This window comes from Penicillium robsamsonii (assembly GCF_028829455.1).
Source record: "Penicillium robsamsonii strain IBT 29466 chromosome Unknown utg000003l_segment0_segment0, whole genome shotgun sequence".
NCBI lineage: Eukaryota > Fungi > Ascomycota > Eurotiomycetes > Eurotiales > Aspergillaceae > Penicillium > Penicillium robsamsonii.
In genome coordinates, this window is record NW_026643221.1 from 7191147 (window position 1) to 7209642 (window position 18496).

The following is an 18496-nucleotide window of genomic DNA, read 5'->3' on the forward strand; positions in this document are numbered from 1 at the left end:
CATTCGTCGATCACTTCTTGTGTGAGACCATCTGCCTTGGCGTGCCCCTAGTACGCATGATTATTTCCATGTCCCCACTCTGTTGACATGTGTGGTTTTTTTTTTCCCCTTCCTTTCTCCAGGGCTTTTCCCTTTTTGCCATTGCTTTTACAAGCTAAGCCCTCCAGGGCGTTGCTGCAGACCCATAACCATACCTCTGAGGAAATACCCAAGTCACTTGAGCAAAAAATCCATCCAAGACCCATATTATGGCTACAGGCACTAAATATGTGGGTTGACTTTTCCTTGATTTCTAATCTGAGATGTTACCTAGCTATACGGAGTAATTTATTGTAGGTTTGGGAGAGATACATAACAAATCAAATAGATTGATGCCACCAGACAATAATATGTGGAGAGTAAACAAGAATGGTGTCCATACCAGGTACATGGAACATTTCAAGATCCAATGTGATTCTTCCCGCTTCTATGGCTACCATGGAACTTCTCAGGAACATGTATTACATAATGATCTCCAGGATGAGCGCGGAGAGTACAAAGTAGATCTGTTGCTTATTATTGGATGGTTAGCTAGGAAGTATTCAATTACGGAGGCTCTGGTTCGAGGCTCTAACTATCGAGTTTAGCTTTCCAAGGTTGTTTTAGGGTGTATAGAAACATAAACGAATTACTATAATAAGGTATGTTCCAAGGTTATTCCTACTTTCTCCGGGGAAGCTAAATTGAAAAGAATTATTGAAACATGAATTACTCCGTATCCATTACTTATATTACTTTGAAAAGCCTTGGACCAATGACGCTGGGTGACTGCAGTCAGAATTTTTAGACTTGTCATGTTCAGAGTTCCCCTGAAGATGTCAAGTGACTTTCAATTTTATTTATTTGGAAATGTCGATCATTGGTCCGGTATATTAGGCTCCATTCTGATCCAAGGTAAATGAAATTTTCTATGATTGTGATTTGTTTACATGTTAGCGTCGAGTCAATTCCATGGATGAGTTGTTGTTTCTTTGGTATCCATCGACTGTTCTGGGAAATTAAAAAACATTCTCTTGAATGTTACTCCTATATTAGATGTCCATATTATATACCTTATACGGTATACCTATATTATTCCAATATCCTATTCAATACTAGATGTGTCTACGGAGTACGATCAATCACAATCGAGATCCCCTGAGATCCCCTTACGCCGTTACGGGAATTTTTCAAGATAACGGGGGTGCAGAAGGGTCACGCTAGTGGAAAAGTCATTTCTTATTTTCTATTATTATATTATTTGACATTTTATTTTATTTTATTTCACTATTATTATAGATTCTAGTTAGCTCAAGGTCTGCATGTCAATCCTTTCCAAACCGTCGACCCATAGATCGGAGATGGGTCCCTTTCGATTGTCTCATCCTGTTTTCTATTTTTCTATTTTTTTCTTTTTCCCTTTTCCCTTTTTTGACTTCTTCATACTCTCTCTTCTTTAGCTTTTGGTGCAGGAGGGTTCTAAACTGTATAACCTCTAGCACCTCCATCCATAACAATGACAACTGCACCGCCAGTGCATCATCCTGGCCCCGATAGTGGTATACCCGGCCATCTCGTCAACCATCTTCCTCGCTATCACCCTATTGCTATGAATCCGAATCCGCCTCCACACCAAATGCCACCTCCGGAGCAGATGGTGCAGAGCCACCATTTCCGTCATTTTGCGCCGCCTATGCATGAACATCATCCTCCGCAAGGAGTGCCACCAGTACACAGTCCAGCTTCTTTGGAACATATTGAAGCTCGACTCCGGCATCTAGAGCATGAGGAAATGGCTCGGAATGCAGCCCGTAGTCGCATTCTGGCAATGCGCAAGCATGAAGACGAGGAATTTCGGTCAATGACCGAGCGAGCCGAGGCAGAGGAAGAGGTAAGCCGAATTTTGATACCCGTTTGGGGAATTGGAATTCTAAAACAAGATAGGACCTTCGAAGACAACGCAAAAAGTTAAAGAGAGAGTCGATGGGTCTGGGACTCAACGCTACGAGCGACTCGCCGCCTCTACGTCCCACACCACCTCGCCGATTATCAGAGACTAGTGCAGCAACAACATTGGCTTTCTTCAAGCAGCAGAGCCCCCCCCGAGCCCCGTCAAGCACCCCTTCCACCTTCATCTCAGGCACCACCCCCCTCGATGCCACCACCTCACATGCATGCTCAAGCTCATGCTCAAGCTCATCACCAAGCTCCCCCGCCTCCCCCGCCATCTCAGCATCCACACCCAATGCTTTCCCATGACTCAATACACAGTGCGGGCTCCATCCGCCGCAAGCAAAAATACACTATCAAAAATGTAGAGGCATGGGGCGAACGCCACGGTCGACCCGCAGCCCATGACCCATCCGGGCGAGCGTTGTGGAAGCGACCCTCCGACGGAAGCTTAGTATATCTCACCTGTCCGATCCATGGCTGCGGGAAATCCGACTTTGTCACCCTCCACGGCTTTATGTGCCATCTCACCAAGAAACACAAAGACCGCACACTGGGCAGCCAGTCCCGTGCCCTCGAAGTCTGTGGTGTAGTCTACGACCCGAACGCTCCCCTCCCGCCAGTCATGAACAGCCACCGTGCCTCAACAGAAGGAAGCCCGCTGGGCTCTATTCCCATGGACCACGAAGGCGACCAGCACTACGATGACATGGACTCCGAGTCCGAGGGTGAACTCGAACGCGAGGGCTCCTACCGAGTCAAAACCGAAGTTATAGATCGGTTCATGCCCGAGGCCGAGGGCACTCCCATTGAATCTGCTGCGGTAACATCTCCTAAGCACGCAACCAACGGATCAACCAAGCAGTCCATCTCGTCTATTATCGACCGCACCCCGGAAACTGATTCCCGAGAGGTGTTGGCGACACTTCCAACGTCAGAATCGGGTATTCAGGGTCCATCCCCTACACCAACCGAGTCATCTGTGCCTTCGAAGCGCAAATACGAATTCTCACCGCCAGCTGCGGAAAAGGAAAACGCGGAGCCTTAGATGCTGCCCATGCGGAGTAATGTTTATCCTCAATGTCGATTTCCGCCGGCAATACATATATACACCTACATAATTCTTTCTTGAGCGTCTGCGAATATCAGGGCTCTCGATATGATAATCAATTGCATCATGTTACTATCACATCTCTTTGTTGCTGTATCTTTTTAAAATGCTGTCTTCGACCATGTTGTGTCTTTGGATACCCTTTCGTTATACCTGGGTGGTCCTGATGTCTTTTATTTCGTTTGATATAGCAGCTTGACGCTGTGTGTGATCATAATATAATGCTTTCATTGCTAATTGCATACATCTGGCTCATCCATATGTCTGCTGCAGCAAACATCCTCTACTTGTGTAACATGTAACAATCGGGGTAAATGAAAACGCTTAGTCGGCTTTTACTCTTTTGACACAAAGAGAGCCTTGCCTATTCGAAAACACGATTCGGGTCTTTCTCTGTCAATTCGGGAAATGGGATGCTGTAACTGCAACTGTTTCGAGATATCGGTAGCATTCTTGCCATCCATGGATATGGTATATACTTAAAAGCTCAAACAAACCGAACATATGTTAAGATCTAGACATTGAGAAGACCATCTATCCTTATCAGAAGTCTGAACCAGATCCATGTTTACATCAGTCTGACTCCCCTTCAAAAGTCTCTCGGGTTTAGCTCGAAATTGTTCCTCCAAACAATCTCGCTAGTTGTGGCGATCTCGATGTACTTTGTACCTAGTGATTTTAGTAAAGGGGAGCTTGGGCATCCAAGTTAGCTACATGCAATATCTACTTATGTTGTATCTGTAGTTGTACTTGTCTATTTATCCTTCGCCAATAACAAATGTATCAAATATCCAGACCCGCTCTTAAGTCCCTCTCCAAGCACATCATCACTCAACCTCCAAACCCGGAACTCCCGCATTGTCTCCCTGAGCCAAGTCTCAAACACATCCGGTGACCTCTGCTGCTGCGCAATAATGCAAACCGTCGGCTTGCGGCGAGAGCTCTGTTCCTCTGAAGCAGCTACATACGCCGGCCGTAGTCGACAGATCTCGGCGCAGGTGCGCACGAACGGTGCCACGAGTGCTTCGTTGTAGATGCAGTCACAAGAAAGGAGCAGGTCGAAGCCTTTATCTTCGTCTCCTTCTTCCTCTCCATTTTGGCCATGAGTGCCGTCGGAATCCATACATTCTTTCAGCGACGCAGCCTGGTCAGTTTCCCAGTCCAGGGTTGTGAAGGAGATATTATTGACAGGCTTGGCGGGAAACGATGTAGGTTTTGATTTAGATGATTTGGATCCCTTGCTCTTGCCCTTTCCTTTGTTGCTGCTGTTGCTAGAAGAGACAGATACGGACGCATTGGCATCAAGATTCGTCCGGAACAGCTTGCGCACGTATTCCTGGTCTGTGGCGATGTAGTGGCGCACAGAGGGGGCCAGTACGAGCGCAACTAGAGCTGAGATCCCGGTGCCGAGTTCAACTACTGTTGAGGTCCGGCTGAGGAGGGCATTTGTCCAAAGTGGATTTGATGGGTTGGTTACCCATTCTGCGAAGAGGGGGGTGATTTTCCATAGAACTGAGTTCTTACGTTAGTACTGATCTAATTTTGGGATGGATGGTGATGGCAGTGATCATGAAAGCGGGGGATGTGTGGATATGTAGTTTGGGTGGAGAGCCAAGGTATTCCAAAGTATGGATAGGGAAAAAGCCAAGAGACTGTCGAGCAGGTGACTATCAGATCTCGTGTTGGGGGAGGGGAGTACAGGACAGTGTTAGGGCCCGAGTCAAAAATGAGAGACATTCACGCCGATAGCCGAGGCACAGGCAAATAGATACGACGCCGCAACCCTCGGGCCTAGTCTAGGCACTTCGGACTCGGGGTAAAAGAGCTGCGGTGTAGTCCGAGCTTGAGTTTTCGTGTCTCTGGGGGATTCCGGGGGCAAATTATGAACTGGTGCAGATCATGGAGCTCTGAGTATGTGTACACTGTACTTACCGGCGCCTGTAGTACCTCCCGCTCGATGAGAGGAGAGTAGTGATGGTGATTGATGGGTTATGTATTCATTGCCATTGATAGAGATCTCTACTGATGGTGCACGAGGATTGAGCATCCCTAGGTTGTTGCTTGCGATATCTTGCGCGAAGAGGAGAAATGATTCTATAGTTCTCAGTAGCTATACTTGGGATCATCGTAAAGGGTGGCGTACCCTCATCCACGTCGATGACCTCTTCGCCATTGGCGAGTAAATTGATGAGTTGGTCCATGAGTTAATATCCAGATGTTGGAATATTTGATTTTACAGCGTTTTTAGATCACGGGACCAGATATGAAAATCCCTATAATTCATGTTTGTACAGATTCCGAGGTCGTGATTCCGAGGTTCTATACTTGTAAATAATTGTTGGGAACTCAACAGAAAAAAAGAAAACGGGTATTGATCTGCCGGTTAAACATGTCAAGTATGTAGGTACGAACTTGCTAAATAACAGCTATTTCCAATTTCAGGTTATATATCAAAATGGTCACAGTCAAGAAATAAATTAGATAAAAATTTAAGGAAAAAAAGGGCTCGTGCCAGGACTATATAAACAAAGAAAAGGGTAGGCCGAAAAACCCTTGGACTCCTGCGTCATATGCCGTAGACCAGCCACATCTATCTAACCTTGAGCGCCAACTTTCTCCTCTTTTCCCCCGAATGCTCAGATACAATAATACCTTTTATTCCTTCATTTGGTAAGATTCATTCATTCCATTATAAGTCTTCCCAGCTTGCAGTTGTGTTTTTTCCCCTTGCAAGGTAACTCTGCGCTATTCCCGCACTAGCTAACCTCAGACCCCTCGAGCAGAGGAACTTTTCTTCGAGTTTCCCCGATCCCCCCGACTCCTTCCCCTTTTCCCTTAAGCGAGCCATACAGCCAATATGTCGACACAAAATATCGTCATCCAGCCGCGCATGGTCAAGAAGGGTCCCTTCTCGGTCGAGGCGCCCGGATACGAGCGTGTCCCCGGCGAGACAATCCCCCGTCGCCACCCTAAGGCCAAGGATGGTCTCATTACGACACTTGAAGATGTCTCTACCACCTACGAGAACTTTCGCCGAGCTGCTCGCGTCTTTGGCAACTCCAAAGCTGTCGGCAGTCGCCGTCTAATCAAGACCCATGTGGAGAACAAGAAAATCAAGAAGATCGTAGATGGTGTCGAACAGGAGGTCGACAAGAAGTGGACCTATTTTGAAATGAGTGGTTACACTTATAAGACTTTCCTCGAATATGAGAAGCTCTGTTTGGAGCTTGGTAGCGGTCTCCGCAAGCTGGGCATCGAGAAAGACGGCAGAATCCACCTCTACGGTGCGACAAGGTAAGAGACACATTACGCCTCGAGAGAGATTCTGGGCAGGATCACTGACTTGATTGCCCTTGATAGCGCACATTGGCTGGCCATGTCACACGGTTCGTTACCCTTCTTTTTTTTCTTTCGTGGCCCGCAAATGAACCCGCTAACCTGCTATTACAGGCGCTGCCTCTCAGTCCGTGACCATCGTGACCGCATATGATACCCTAGGCGAGGAAGGTCTTCAGCACTCTATCGTTCAAACTGGCAGCACTGCCATCTTCCTCGACCCCAGCTTGTTGGGGTCGCTCATCAGCATCCTCCGGGGCGTACCCTCAATCAAGCACATTATCTACAACACCGACACGGAAATCGACCAGAAGCTTCTTGATAAATTACACAGCGAGTTTATCCACATCAATGTGCTGAGCATCGATGAATTGCGCAAGCAGGGCGAAGAGAACCTTGTGGAGCCTGTTCCCCCCAAACCAGAGGACCTGTGCTGCATCATGTACACATCGGGCACAACAGGCCCACCAAAGGGTGTGCCATTGACCCAAGCGAATGTGATCGCTGCCAGTAAGCTGAAAACAACGGTTGGAACCACTGTATACCAAACTAATCTCTCGCAATAGCTGCTGGTGTTCACGCCGTCATCGGTCCCTGTATCAACCACACGGACTCCCTCCTGACCTACCTTCCTCAATCTCATATTCTGGAATTCATGTTCGAGAACATTTGCTTGTTCTGGGGCGGCACCATGGGATACGGTAACCCCCGAACATTGTCCGATGCCTCCATGCGGAACTGTCTGGGCGACATCAAGGAGTTCAAGCCTACCGTTCTGGTCGGTGTTCCGGCCGTGTGGGAGTCAGTGAAGAAGGGTGTGTTGGCCAACCTAAACAAGACCAGTTTCATTGTTAAGGGTATGTTCTGGGGTGCCATGTCGGCCAAGAGCTTCCTCATGAGCACCGGCTTCCCTGGGTCCAGCCTAGGCGCCTCGATCTTGGACAGCGTTGTCTTCAAAAAGCTAAAGGAGGCAACTGGAGGCAGACTCCGTGTTGTCTTGAATGGCGGTGGTCCCATCTCCAAGGACACACAGAAGTTCTTGTCAATGGCTATCGCCCCCATGATTAGCGGCTACGGTCTAACCGAGACCTCTGCCATGGGTGCCCTGAACGACCCCTTGGCCTGGAACCCCGATGCCCTGGGTGAGATTCCCGCCTCGATCGAGGTTAAGCTTGTTGACTTCCCCGATGCTGGATACCTGACCTCGAACAACCCACCCCAGGGTGAGATTTTCATCCGCGGTGGCAGTGTGACCACGGGATACTATGATAATGAGGAGGAGACCAAGGCTGCTATCACTGACGATGGCTGGTTCATGACCGGTGACATTGGCGAGTTCGATCGCCACGGCCACCTGAACGTCATTGACCGCAAGAAGAACCTGGTCAAGACCCTGAACGGTGAATACATCGCTCTCGAGAAGCTCGAGTCTGTCTACCGCTCGTCTCCCGTGGTTGGCAACATCTGTGTCTACGCCGCCCAGGACCAAGACAAGCCCGTCGCAATCATTGTCCCCGCCGAGCCAGCACTGAAGAAGATTGCCAAGGAGCACGGCATCGATGGTGACAGCCTTGAGACTCTCGTCCACGATGAAAAGCTCAACAAGATCGTCTTGCAGCAGCTACAGTCCGCCGGCCGCGCTGGTGGCTTGAGGGGAATTGAGATTATTAGCGGTGTCGTGCTATCCGACGACGAGTGGACCCCACAAAACGTAAGTGATTCTCAAATTATCTAGAGCACGAACTTTGCTAACAAGACACTAGGGTTACATGACCGCTGCGCAAAAACTCCAGCGCAAGAAGATTGTCACCCGCTACGAGTCCGAAATCAAGAAAGCGTACGGCAAGAAGTAAAAGAAGCGTGTCAAGCTGCTTTATTTGGATTTCCTAGCTTCACCCTTGTTTTTTTATTTCTAATTTTATTTTCCTGCTGTATTTGCTTGCGCTTTGAGACCCTCTCTGTTATTTCTACCCTGCTCAATCTACGTTTACATTTCCTCGCCTCTTACTTTTTTTATAATACTGTTTCAATCCTGCCACGATGTAGCCGACATAGTAACCAGTGGACTTGAACTGACCGGCATCGTGACAGATTTTCTTCTCTTCCATAATCTACAGAGTCATCTTATTCTACAGCAACCTTCTTTGATTGGCCATAAAACCCTTTTTCTCGCATCCTCTGAAGTATCTTTCCAATAGTTCTGAGTATGAACTCCGACTAACAGACAAAGATATTAAAATAAACCTACCACCTTAAGATGGTTGGAACATGTAGCTACATTCAAGGACGTCTTCAATGACTGCTTTAGCCAGCCGTCAGCTTTCAATGCAGCAAACCTGTCATACACAGAAAAAAGTACAAGTACCTATGTAGTCAGTGGCTTTGTCCAAAGTACCTCGGCACCTCGGTACCTCACTTATAAGCCACAGTTACACCACTCTTCAGCAATGTACCTGGCAGGACCTAGTGGCAGACAAAGAGACACATTCGAACCCGTCACACTGGTAAAAATCACATAGAGTTTGCTAGCCTCAGGTACCAAATCCCGTGACCGAAAGTGTAGATATCTCCACGTGACTCTCCTCGTCAAAGTAGCATACTGAAAGCCAAGTCACACATTGCTCCCTTATTCCTCTCCAAGACTAGAATACCTTCATCCCCAGTCCTAATGTCTCTCTGGAGGTATGTGACACAGCCTTAAACCGACCAACCCCACATATACCACACCCAGACACCATGACCGGGGCAAGAAAGAAACTAACAAGCTTCACAGCTCCTACCGCGGCCTCACCCCCAAAACCCGAGCCCTGTTCGGCATTGGCCTCATGGCCTGGGCAGGTATCGGATTATGGACCACACCCCAGGTAGAAAGCGCATTGGGAATGCAGGCCTCGAAGGAAGAGCAGGATGCGCTGGATCGGAAGTTGGCAGTGCGCGTGTCGCGTGTTGGAGGAGAGGAAGGACAGGCATCGGATAGCCGAGCGAACTGAGCAATTGAGGAGTCAACGGACAAGGTGCGAGATCGGGACTCTGGGAACTCAAGTGATCGATCCATGAGCTGGTGATAGATACGCTACGGGGTGTGCTTATGGTCGGCTGTGATTATCTACGGGAAGTCATGGGTGCAGTTCCCACGGAACTCTAGGCTTGAATGCGACTGGCCAGGAAAGAGAGAGGGAGGTCAGTTTATTGCATGTTGCCGGGCTGGTATGGAACTCTCTCCTGGATATCTTGTTGAGCCAACCTTTCCCCCCCCCCCCCCGAAAAACTCAATTGCAATATTGTGATTGCATTGCTGCATTGCCGCAATTCCCTGCATCCATGCCCGGTGTCTAAACATTCAACTGCCTACCTACATTACATACCGCACCCATCTATCCCATCCCCTCAATGCATCGGGACTCAGGGATTGAAAAGAGGACCCGGTTTGTCGGAGTTGGGAGGTCACTTCTTACGTACCTACACTGGAAAGAGGTCATAGCGACCACCCTGCCATTTCAAGGTTGTTTGTCTTGTCTTTACGTGTCCCGCCAATATGAAAAACAAACAAACAAGCAGTGGTCAGTGGCCAGTGGCCGATGCCCTGTTCTGCGTCCTATAGTGTTAATCTACTTGTGCACGTCCCCATCGGAAGGATCACAGGGAGTGAATGGACTGATCATTCCTACCTTGCCCTGTCTTTTCCCACGCTCACGCCCACACCTGTCCGTGCGGCTGCAACAACCCCGGCTTCAACTGCTCTGTTCGCAGCGCAAGGAAGTATTGGGCTGCTGCAGTCAGCGGCCGTCTTTCCCGGCCTAGCCTCGTTCTCGTGCGGACGTTTTTTTTTTTCTTTCCTTGCCTGTCTGGGGCATTGGTTGAGAATTCATGTGGCTCGGAAGAATTGCTGCGGCTGAAAGGGTGGATCGTTGCTTAGCCTGGTCCGGATCGTGACATGTTGGTTCTTGTGCCGAGTGGCCAATTAGAGGTCAATTTTAATTTCCGAGATTTCTCTTTTGTCCGATTGAGAAAGTGATGCGAGGGGCAGTTGGTCTGGTTGGGATTGGGCTTTGCTACTGGCTCTTTGAGATATTGGAATGTCTTGCATTTGTATTTTTTGATCATGGGGTCATATTGTAAGGGATATTTGGAATATGTGTGTCTAGGCTAGCCTCTATTCTAGTCATCTCAACTATTTGAATTGATCCTTGATGTCGCATTGCCTAAACAGAATATTGGATGCTAGATGGGATGTCTCTATTGAAGTTATCTTATTCCAAGGTAATGTGAAACAATCTTGCCAAAACACCGGCATTAAATGGTCATATAATACCAGTGCGGCTTTAAAAGTATTGTTTCGGAACTCAGTTTATAATATCACTTATGGCGTAGCATGAGGGACCCTTTGACCTTGAAAGATATCTTGTGCATCCCAAAGATCGACGCTCATCAATTGGGTCATCGGAAATTAGATCCTATGGACTCTTCGTCATGCCCAGTCTCGATAGATTACTTCTACCCTTATTCTATTCATAGATGCTATGATATCATCCATATTTGTAGCCCGAAAAGCTGTTTGTTTACAATATCACATCGTACGGATCTATAGACCGGTCATGTGTTTCTATTCTGGGTAAGACACCCTATTCTGGGCAAGACACGCCTAACACCATGCTCGTAGAGCGTTAATGTGGAATACGGGGATATAGACCATCCACCCTGGTGGCCCGGGGTAGACAGTTGGCCTGATTGAAATCTCGATCTGGAATAGAAAATACCCAACTAAACATGGGCGCTAGCTTCCTGACTCGTAATGCACTCAAAGACATGGTTATTAGACAACGGAAAGGGCCCATATTGGAGCAGCCATGTCATGGACAGGGGTAGTAAAGTAATAGATCGCAGAGATCTGCAGATCTCACTATAGATGCGTTTTAGGCAACGTAGACAGAGATCGTACTCGGGCTTATTGGAATAAAGTTAAAGACCTACAACACAGATTATCTTTTTGGCTTCGTGAGGGATAGGGTTGGTTATCGTGGTACTGACAACCCAGGGTCCATTACTTCAGGCTTGTGCCTTGTTGGTATATCAATAGTCTCCTTGCTATTTATCCTTGGGCTTTCAACTTTCCGGGAACTTATCAAGGCGAATTCATTAGTCGGTAATTTCTGCATTGGGCATTTGATGTTACTGAACTATCTTGGCCAATCTCGTGTGGAGATGCCTGGGACTCTTAAGCCAGCCCCAGTATCAACTTCACAGAATTATAAGAAACGAAAATTGAGAGTGGAGAGTAACCATGGAAAAACCAGATATGTATTTTACAAACCTTGGTATTTGGCGAACTGAAGCATGGCAGATGGCATATGCAAGGATAGGGCTGATATACCATGGGAATGGTACAGACGTAGGGAGTTGTTGAGGGCGCTGCGGCAGCGGTAGGGGCTGCAAGGATCATCCGACATTCGAACATCTTGAGAATATTCCTTAGAATAAATCAAACTGAGAGTACCATCTTCTGCATTCGGTATCTGAGTAGATTGTAGATTATCTGCGTAGGAGTAGGAGCACGAGCCGGCAGTACAGGGACAGAGAACAGGAGAGCAAGTACAGCGGTCAGGCTATAACATGTTATTTGTTGTATTATAATGACGATATTGTATTAAATATCAGCCGTCCATATATGTGTTCTATTTCAATAGATAGAGAATAGGAGAGAATAAGAGGAATCAAGTGGCCTTTTTAGGTCAATATGAAGTATGAAAGGCACCACACTAGATATCAAACTGCCTAGCATAATTAGTGTCAATTCAAGATATTGGATAAAACCCTAAAGCGCCTAGGATTGTCCTTTTGTCCGACTTCCCTTGTACAACGTGCAGAAGTACCTACCCAACCGGTTATAAAGGAACCAATGATATTAGACCCCAACAAGATGCATATATATAGTATCTGAGCGTTTTGTTAAAAAATTCCTTATGGAATATATCTCGCTGACAACGGTATATACCAAAACTTGGAACAAGCTGGACTTGAACCCAATTGTTTCAGATTAAAGTCCAAAATAGTTTATAACAATAAACCCTTTCTGATATCTCTCTTACCGCATGCGGGCGTTACCCACAGGGGATATTACAGGGATCAGAGTGTTTAAACATCGGAATATGCCGAGGTGTCAATATACTTAATTTAAAGAGACATACTCTTTTACTAAGAGAATCAACACACCGAATCCTTGTTTCACCATACGAAAATAAATTTTAGCCAAACAGGGTTAAGCTGACATGTAAGTGTACCCGTGAATGTTATGATCACCTGCACTGTCGATCAGGATATTTGTATTAATACATCTTCAGGGCTGACATAGGGTTTCTTATAATCCTGATCTCTGCTGCCTAGCAAATATCAAGCCTCTTCTAAACTCTACAGACTTCTGCTCGACTTGGCCCTAATATCTTTTCTGCATCTTGCCGTCTTCACGGAGTACACCGTATGGAAATAGTACCTGGTTTGGTTTCAAGATCGTGGAGCCTCCCTAAAAAGAAAAATGAAGGTGGAAAAGAACAAAATCATTAATGCCACACTAAGCCCTTTAATCTTGCATATCGTTTTAATGAACTCAACCCAATTATTCCCGCAGGCAACCCATGCTGCTTACTTCGGAGGCATCTGTCCATGTAGTCATCAGGCAAAGAGTCCTGGAAGCAAATTACCGTCCTTGCTTCATATTTGATTGGATAACTGGAAAAATAAACAAAAATCAAATAAAAAATCAAATAGAACAGGAAAATAAGATGGGAAAAAAAAGGCAAAAGCAAGGCAAGACCACCTAAGTCCATATCCATTGAAAATGGGACCGGCAGCCCTGCAATAGATGAAGACTAGGACCAGGACCGCAGCAAATAACGGTTTCTAGCTATCAAACAGAGCAAATCGGGGAGTTTGAATGTTAGACTCGTTACTCTATATGGATTAGAGGGGGTTATAATGTCGAGTTCTGGAGGATTTGTTATTCGAAGCTGTCATACTATATTTGGCTTTAGTATTATATGGCCTTTGTATTAATGCTTAGACAATAATGCTAATTCAACCATGATTATCAGGATACTATGATCTAGTCAAGTCCAGATCTTAATTAAATCGATCGGTTCTATTCGATAGGGCATTTCGTCATTTGCTCGTGAAGACAGTCTTTAGTGACATTCTGTAAGCTTCTTTTCTGAAGGCAGAAAACCATATCTCGAGTAAAAGTCAGAGCTGGAAGTAGAATCACAATGAGATAAAAGGCCACAAAGGTTCATTAGCAATCAGATGAATAAAAAATAGCAATAAAATAAAACAGCGAATAGAAAATGGCCTCATGATCCCCCACGCCGTCCTGCACCCAGTGCATAAACCCTTTCCCCATTTGATCGTATCGAGCAAGATAAAAAGATAAAACACGAGAAGAAATGGATGATTCAACCATCGGAAACAAAAGGCACAGCCTAAGTGCATAGACTATGCGAGTTCTGGATGGGATCGTATCGGCCATAAGTTGTAGAGTAAACGGGGTCATATCCACCAGCATTGGATTGACGCTGTTGGTGGCTGGGAACCCCTGCATAGGTATTATCCTGATAGGGGTCTGATTTGAGGTAAAGGTCGGACTTGATCGTATCCATGGGGTCCATGGTGTCAATCATGGAGTACTCGAACCCAGAAGAAGAGGAAGAGGAGATGAGAGGACTGTCGCTGAGCGGGGAATTGTCCGTGACGTTCATTTTCCTGTGATCGGATCTGCCGTAAGAAAGCCCGGCTCGATGAGACGTGTCGTACATGGGCATGTGTGAACGGCCCGTTTGACCTAGTCCATGAGGAAGGACACCACAGGTGTTATCTCCGCCAGCCCCATCCGGACCCATACTGCCAGTACTACCACGGCGTCCATCCTTGTAGTGACCGGGAGAACGTCCGCGGACGACCAGGGGGTGGGAGTGGCGCCGGGCGATTTGTACCCACTCAGTTTCACCTAGAACCGAGCTAGCAACCTCAGCGTATAGTTCAACGACCAGATTGTAATATTGTTGCTGGGCGCGGCGCTTGCCATTGTTGGCGGTCGCTTTTTGGAATTGGATACGTTCGAACACGTGGGAGGTTGGGGGCTGGCACGGTTGAGGGGTCCCTGCGAAGGAAGGGTTGTAGTCCATAGATTACGAGCCAAGCGGGAAACCCGACATATTTCCATTGATTGTCGAGGTTGCTGTAAATGCAGATGGGGGTGCAGGCTGAAGAACGACACGACCTGGTTTGCGTTCGGATTGTTTGTCTCGCTTCGGGGTGTGTTGAACAAGTTCTCGAGTTTCTCCGTATTGACCGTTGACGATAGCAGAAATGGCCATCGAAAATCCACGGATTGGTTCAAGGGTCTGGTTGGGATAGCGGATGTATAGAGGAGCAGTGGGTGGCCAGGATGAAGACCAAAACCGCAGGTCACTGCAAAGTAGTTCCGCCGATAGCAAGTCCACTTGCCCTCGGCTGGAAAGGGACCTCGACCCATTTTTGCTTGAACATCTGGTTTCACTGTCTGATATTGTCCACCAAACTCTGCAACAACTGTATGAAGGATGGTAGTGTCGTCGAAAGGCGGTGCCTCCACCTGAGGCTGTGAGTGTTGTGAGGACTCCACTATCGGTTGCTGATACACATTATTCTGAGATCGATCCATCCCGCTATCCAAAGCGCGAGGAGTGCCCGGATACCCATGGCTACGGGAGAGATCGTTCATTCCCCCCAAGGGCATGCTGATATTTCCGATTCCGCGCTGTAAAGCGTATGAACCGTAGGAATTATTGCGTCCCATGAGTGCTGGAATGGAGTTCAGGTTCAGGCTATGCCCTGAACTCTGCATACTGGCTGGCATGCCAGTCGGCGGTTGACTAGATGAACAAGGATCCAGTACCCATGAGCCTCATCCATAGTATATCAAAGCTTACAGCGCTGGCACCCGTTGATAGTCTGCCATTCTGTCAAAGGGGTGCTGAAGCCGAGAAATATGAGGGTAGAGAGGACCAGATGTGGGCGAAAATGAGTCTTTACACCATATCAGTCAACTGAAGGCTCTCGGGGAGTTAGATTTAAGGGCTTACCTGGACAAGAGTCTGGTGGAGTCATTGCAAGAGCACTCGAACCAGAATATCTAAAGTAAAGGAATGGCTCAGTAAAAGCTCATGAAAAGATCCACGTGCGATCGCCTGGAATTAAAACAGTCCAGAAGATATATGAGTCCGGGCGCACGGAAACCATGATGCGTAAAAAGACAATCGAAACGGGGGCGAAAGAGGCAAGGACCTCAAGACACGGCACGAGCTCAGATAAAAAGGACAAAACATCGGAAGAAAGACATGCAGGCAGCAGATTGGTATGGAAGGTACCGAAACAGGCTGGACTGAAGTTCAAGCTGCCCGGACCCGGAGGAAGCGCAGCGACAAGGGGGCGAGAGGCTGACCGAGTGGAGCGCAAGGGCAAGTCCAGATTCAAAGAATAGAAAAAACAACTTACTGTAAATCCTGCATCACAGGCTGCTGTGCGTGGTACCTCACGCCGTTGGTGTCAGGCATGGAGACGAGACCTCCGACTCGCTGACTATTGTCGTCTTCATCCGTTCCAAACCCTGTCACATGAGAGTTGATATAGTCACCCTCCGAAGTAACGGGATCGTTCAATGAGAATACCTCCAGAGAGAAGTGCTGGGGAATTCATAGGTTAGAGAGACAGGGAAGTATATGAGAAAGGAAAAAAAACGAAAAGAAAAAAGTGAAGAATGGAAACAATGTTGTATCAACCGCATGACAAAAAGAGCAGAAAATGGTAAAAGAGACAGCTTACAGGGATTCATCCTGAGCGTGCTGATGCCAGGTGCCTCGAGGACCCTGAAGTGTGTTTTTTTTTTTTGGGTTGATGTAACACTGAGCGAGACGCCAAAGCTGTCTGGGCCTTGAAGTCTTGGGTGGCAAGAACTGGATGTCTAGAATAGCATCAAAAAAAGTTAGGCAAGGTCGAAAGAACTCTGCAGAGGCAAATCCCCTCACAGTACTCGATTGATACCTCTGTCTGAATCACTCAGAATGCGTATGGGTTTTGAGCCTATGAAAAATCACAGGGAAACTCGCAATGACACTCTTAGATATAAACCAACACGATTCTGTGAGAAAGTTTGGAGAATGTAAGTGATCAAGCTCCAGGTGAAAGGGAGTAGACAAGTGATCAAGAGCAAAGAAGTATAAAAGAGGGTTTCAGGGTTATAAGGATGGGTGCGAGGTGTAATACATAGTATGCTCAGCCAACGGTGCGTAAAACGGTGCCCTTCTGGACAGGCGTTGGCAAGTAGATGAACGGGAACCCAAATGCGTCACTGGTTTATAGACATGGCTTCCTAATTGGGAAAACCTCCAACTGAAGTCAGAGATACAAAAGTACAGAAAGCAATAGATCGGGCCAGATTCTATATCTAAGAGGGGGGTGAAGAAAGAGTAAAGGAAGAGAGCCCAAAATCCAAAAAATACAGGAATAGTCATAAATACATAGTAATAAACAGCAAATAATAGCACTTAGAGCAAAATAAAAATAAAAATAAAACCGTCCAGAAGGGGCAAGAAAACTATGTAATCCGGTGTGACAGCCTTGAGCAAATAAATGCTCTTCCATCAAGTAATCTTGCAGATACAGAATGCTTCAAATTCTGCAACCCTATGGTGGTTAAGAATCAAATGAGAACAGATCTTCAATTTGTGTTGACAGGTTGCATGGGGGTATATGTGTGGCTTACCTGAAGGAAATAGAGGTGTTAAGATTAGATGTGGTACATAATCTTTACCGGAAGAGAAAGGTTGCAATTGATATCCGATGAAAGATTCCGGTCTATAATTTTGTCTATGTTGTAAAACCTGTTCTCAGGGTTATTACCTGCTTCTTGAGGATCATTATAAGTCCACAAGGCTCAGGCTAGTCGAGAGGCGACCATAAACCACGACTTGGCTGCCAGGGACAGTGAAATACGTATGGTGTATTCGGCAAGGCTTCAATGAGTTTGCATAGGGGTCCAACCATAATCGGTGAAAGGTACGGAGTAGATTTTCATTTAGAAAAGAAAATTATATTGCTTATTTTCTTTTGATTTGTATTTTGAGGTTCTGAATTTGGAATTTGGGTCCAAGCGCAAATCTAGGTGTGTATATCCACAAGAGCATCACATCATCACCGGTTCCAGATAGTTTGATTGTTTAAGGGGTATGGCTTTGGTTCATGTTGCGTGCTGGACCCGATATCCTGCACGGATCGTAAGGCATGGTACGTACACGTTGTAGATGTGTTTTCCTTTACAGATAATTCCCGATGGGATCAGATGCCCTAGTGCGAATACCCGACAGACGGGTCGCTGCAGGAGAGCGAAATAAAATGAAACTAGAAAGGATAGAGGAGGTGATCGACCCCCAGGGTATGTACCTATGCAGACCCATGACAGAGGTGATGTATCAGGCTTGGGGAATCCACCGACCAATGACAAAAAAACATGCGGAATTAATGAGAAATAATCAGATTGGGACTAAAAAACTTTGAACTGAAATTCCATAATGTTTTGTTGGAAGGCCTGTCGGAGTAGCTCCTGATTCATTTTTAGTTTGATCCTTGAAGGCTCGAGACACCAACGGTTCTTGCATGAAGAAAGTGGAAGATCATGCGATCGACGAATTCCATTCAGCATGTTGCATTTGTCCATGTTGGCGGTGTTCACACCGACCCGAGCAATAAAAATAGCACGTTCGAGACGATGCAACCTTCAGCTAGATCCACCCCACTCTGAAACTCTGTAAGGTTGGAGAGCCAAATAGCTCCCGGGTGCGAAAACGTATGGTTCTTTGCAGGATCTCCAGTCTCCACCAAGTGTAGCTGCAGGTATACAATTGCGGTCCGTACCCGGGAGCCTTTTCCAGAAATCGGCACTAGTCCCACCATTCCGAAGGAAATATCAAAAGATCCCCAGTGGGACCGTGATCGATCGGGTCGACAGAACCGCATTAGTGGCTAAAAAAGATCGACCATCCTGCAGAAGGGCTGGGT

General features: G+C 46.8%; 5 protein-coding genes across 5 annotated transcripts; 3 read left to right on the forward strand and 2 right to left on the reverse strand.

Moving 5' to 3' along the window:
* Positions 1-1534: 1534 nt before the first annotated feature.
* Positions 1535-3016, forward strand: N7447_007479 (uncharacterized protein; the record flags this gene model as incomplete). Its single annotated transcript, XM_057231741.1, has 3 exons — positions 1535-1909; positions 1963-2129; positions 2290-3016. The coding sequence occupies 3 exons, from the start codon at positions 1535-1537 to the stop codon at positions 3014-3016; spliced, it is 1269 nt and encodes a 422-aa protein (XP_057086831.1).
* An 817-nt stretch (positions 3017-3833) lies between these two features.
* N7447_007480 (uncharacterized protein) lies at positions 3834-5280 on the reverse strand (the record flags this gene model as incomplete). The annotated part of the gene is made up of 3 exons (XM_057231742.1): positions 3834-4591; positions 5012-5173; positions 5223-5280. 3 exons carry the CDS (start codon positions 5278-5280, stop codon positions 3834-3836), a joined length of 978 nt encoding a protein of 325 aa, XP_057086832.1.
* A 656-nt stretch (positions 5281-5936) lies between these two features.
* On the forward strand, positions 5937-8268 carry N7447_007481 (long-chain-fatty-acid--CoA ligase; the record flags this gene model as incomplete). The annotated part of the gene is made up of 5 exons (XM_057231743.1): positions 5937-6373; positions 6440-6465; positions 6530-6925; positions 6982-8126; positions 8179-8268. The coding sequence occupies 5 exons, from the start codon at positions 5937-5939 to the stop codon at positions 8266-8268; spliced, it is 2094 nt and encodes a 697-aa protein (XP_057086833.1).
* Positions 8269-9083: 815 nt separating this feature from the next.
* On the forward strand, positions 9084-9405 carry N7447_007482 (uncharacterized protein; the record flags this gene model as incomplete). Its single annotated transcript, XM_057231744.1, has 2 exons — positions 9084-9097; positions 9189-9405. The coding sequence occupies 2 exons, from the start codon at positions 9084-9086 to the stop codon at positions 9403-9405; spliced, it is 231 nt and encodes a 76-aa protein (XP_057086834.1).
* Positions 9406-13884: 4479 nt separating this feature from the next.
* On the reverse strand, positions 13885-16125 carry N7447_007483 (p53-like transcription factor DNA-binding; the record flags this gene model as incomplete). The annotated part of the gene is made up of 5 exons (XM_057231745.1): positions 13885-14561; positions 14594-15315; positions 15373-15469; positions 15526-15575; positions 15938-16125. Coding segments are annotated over 5 exons (1734 nt in total), but the record flags the coding sequence as incomplete, so codon positions are not given.
* Between the last annotated feature and the right edge of the window lie 2371 nt (positions 16126-18496).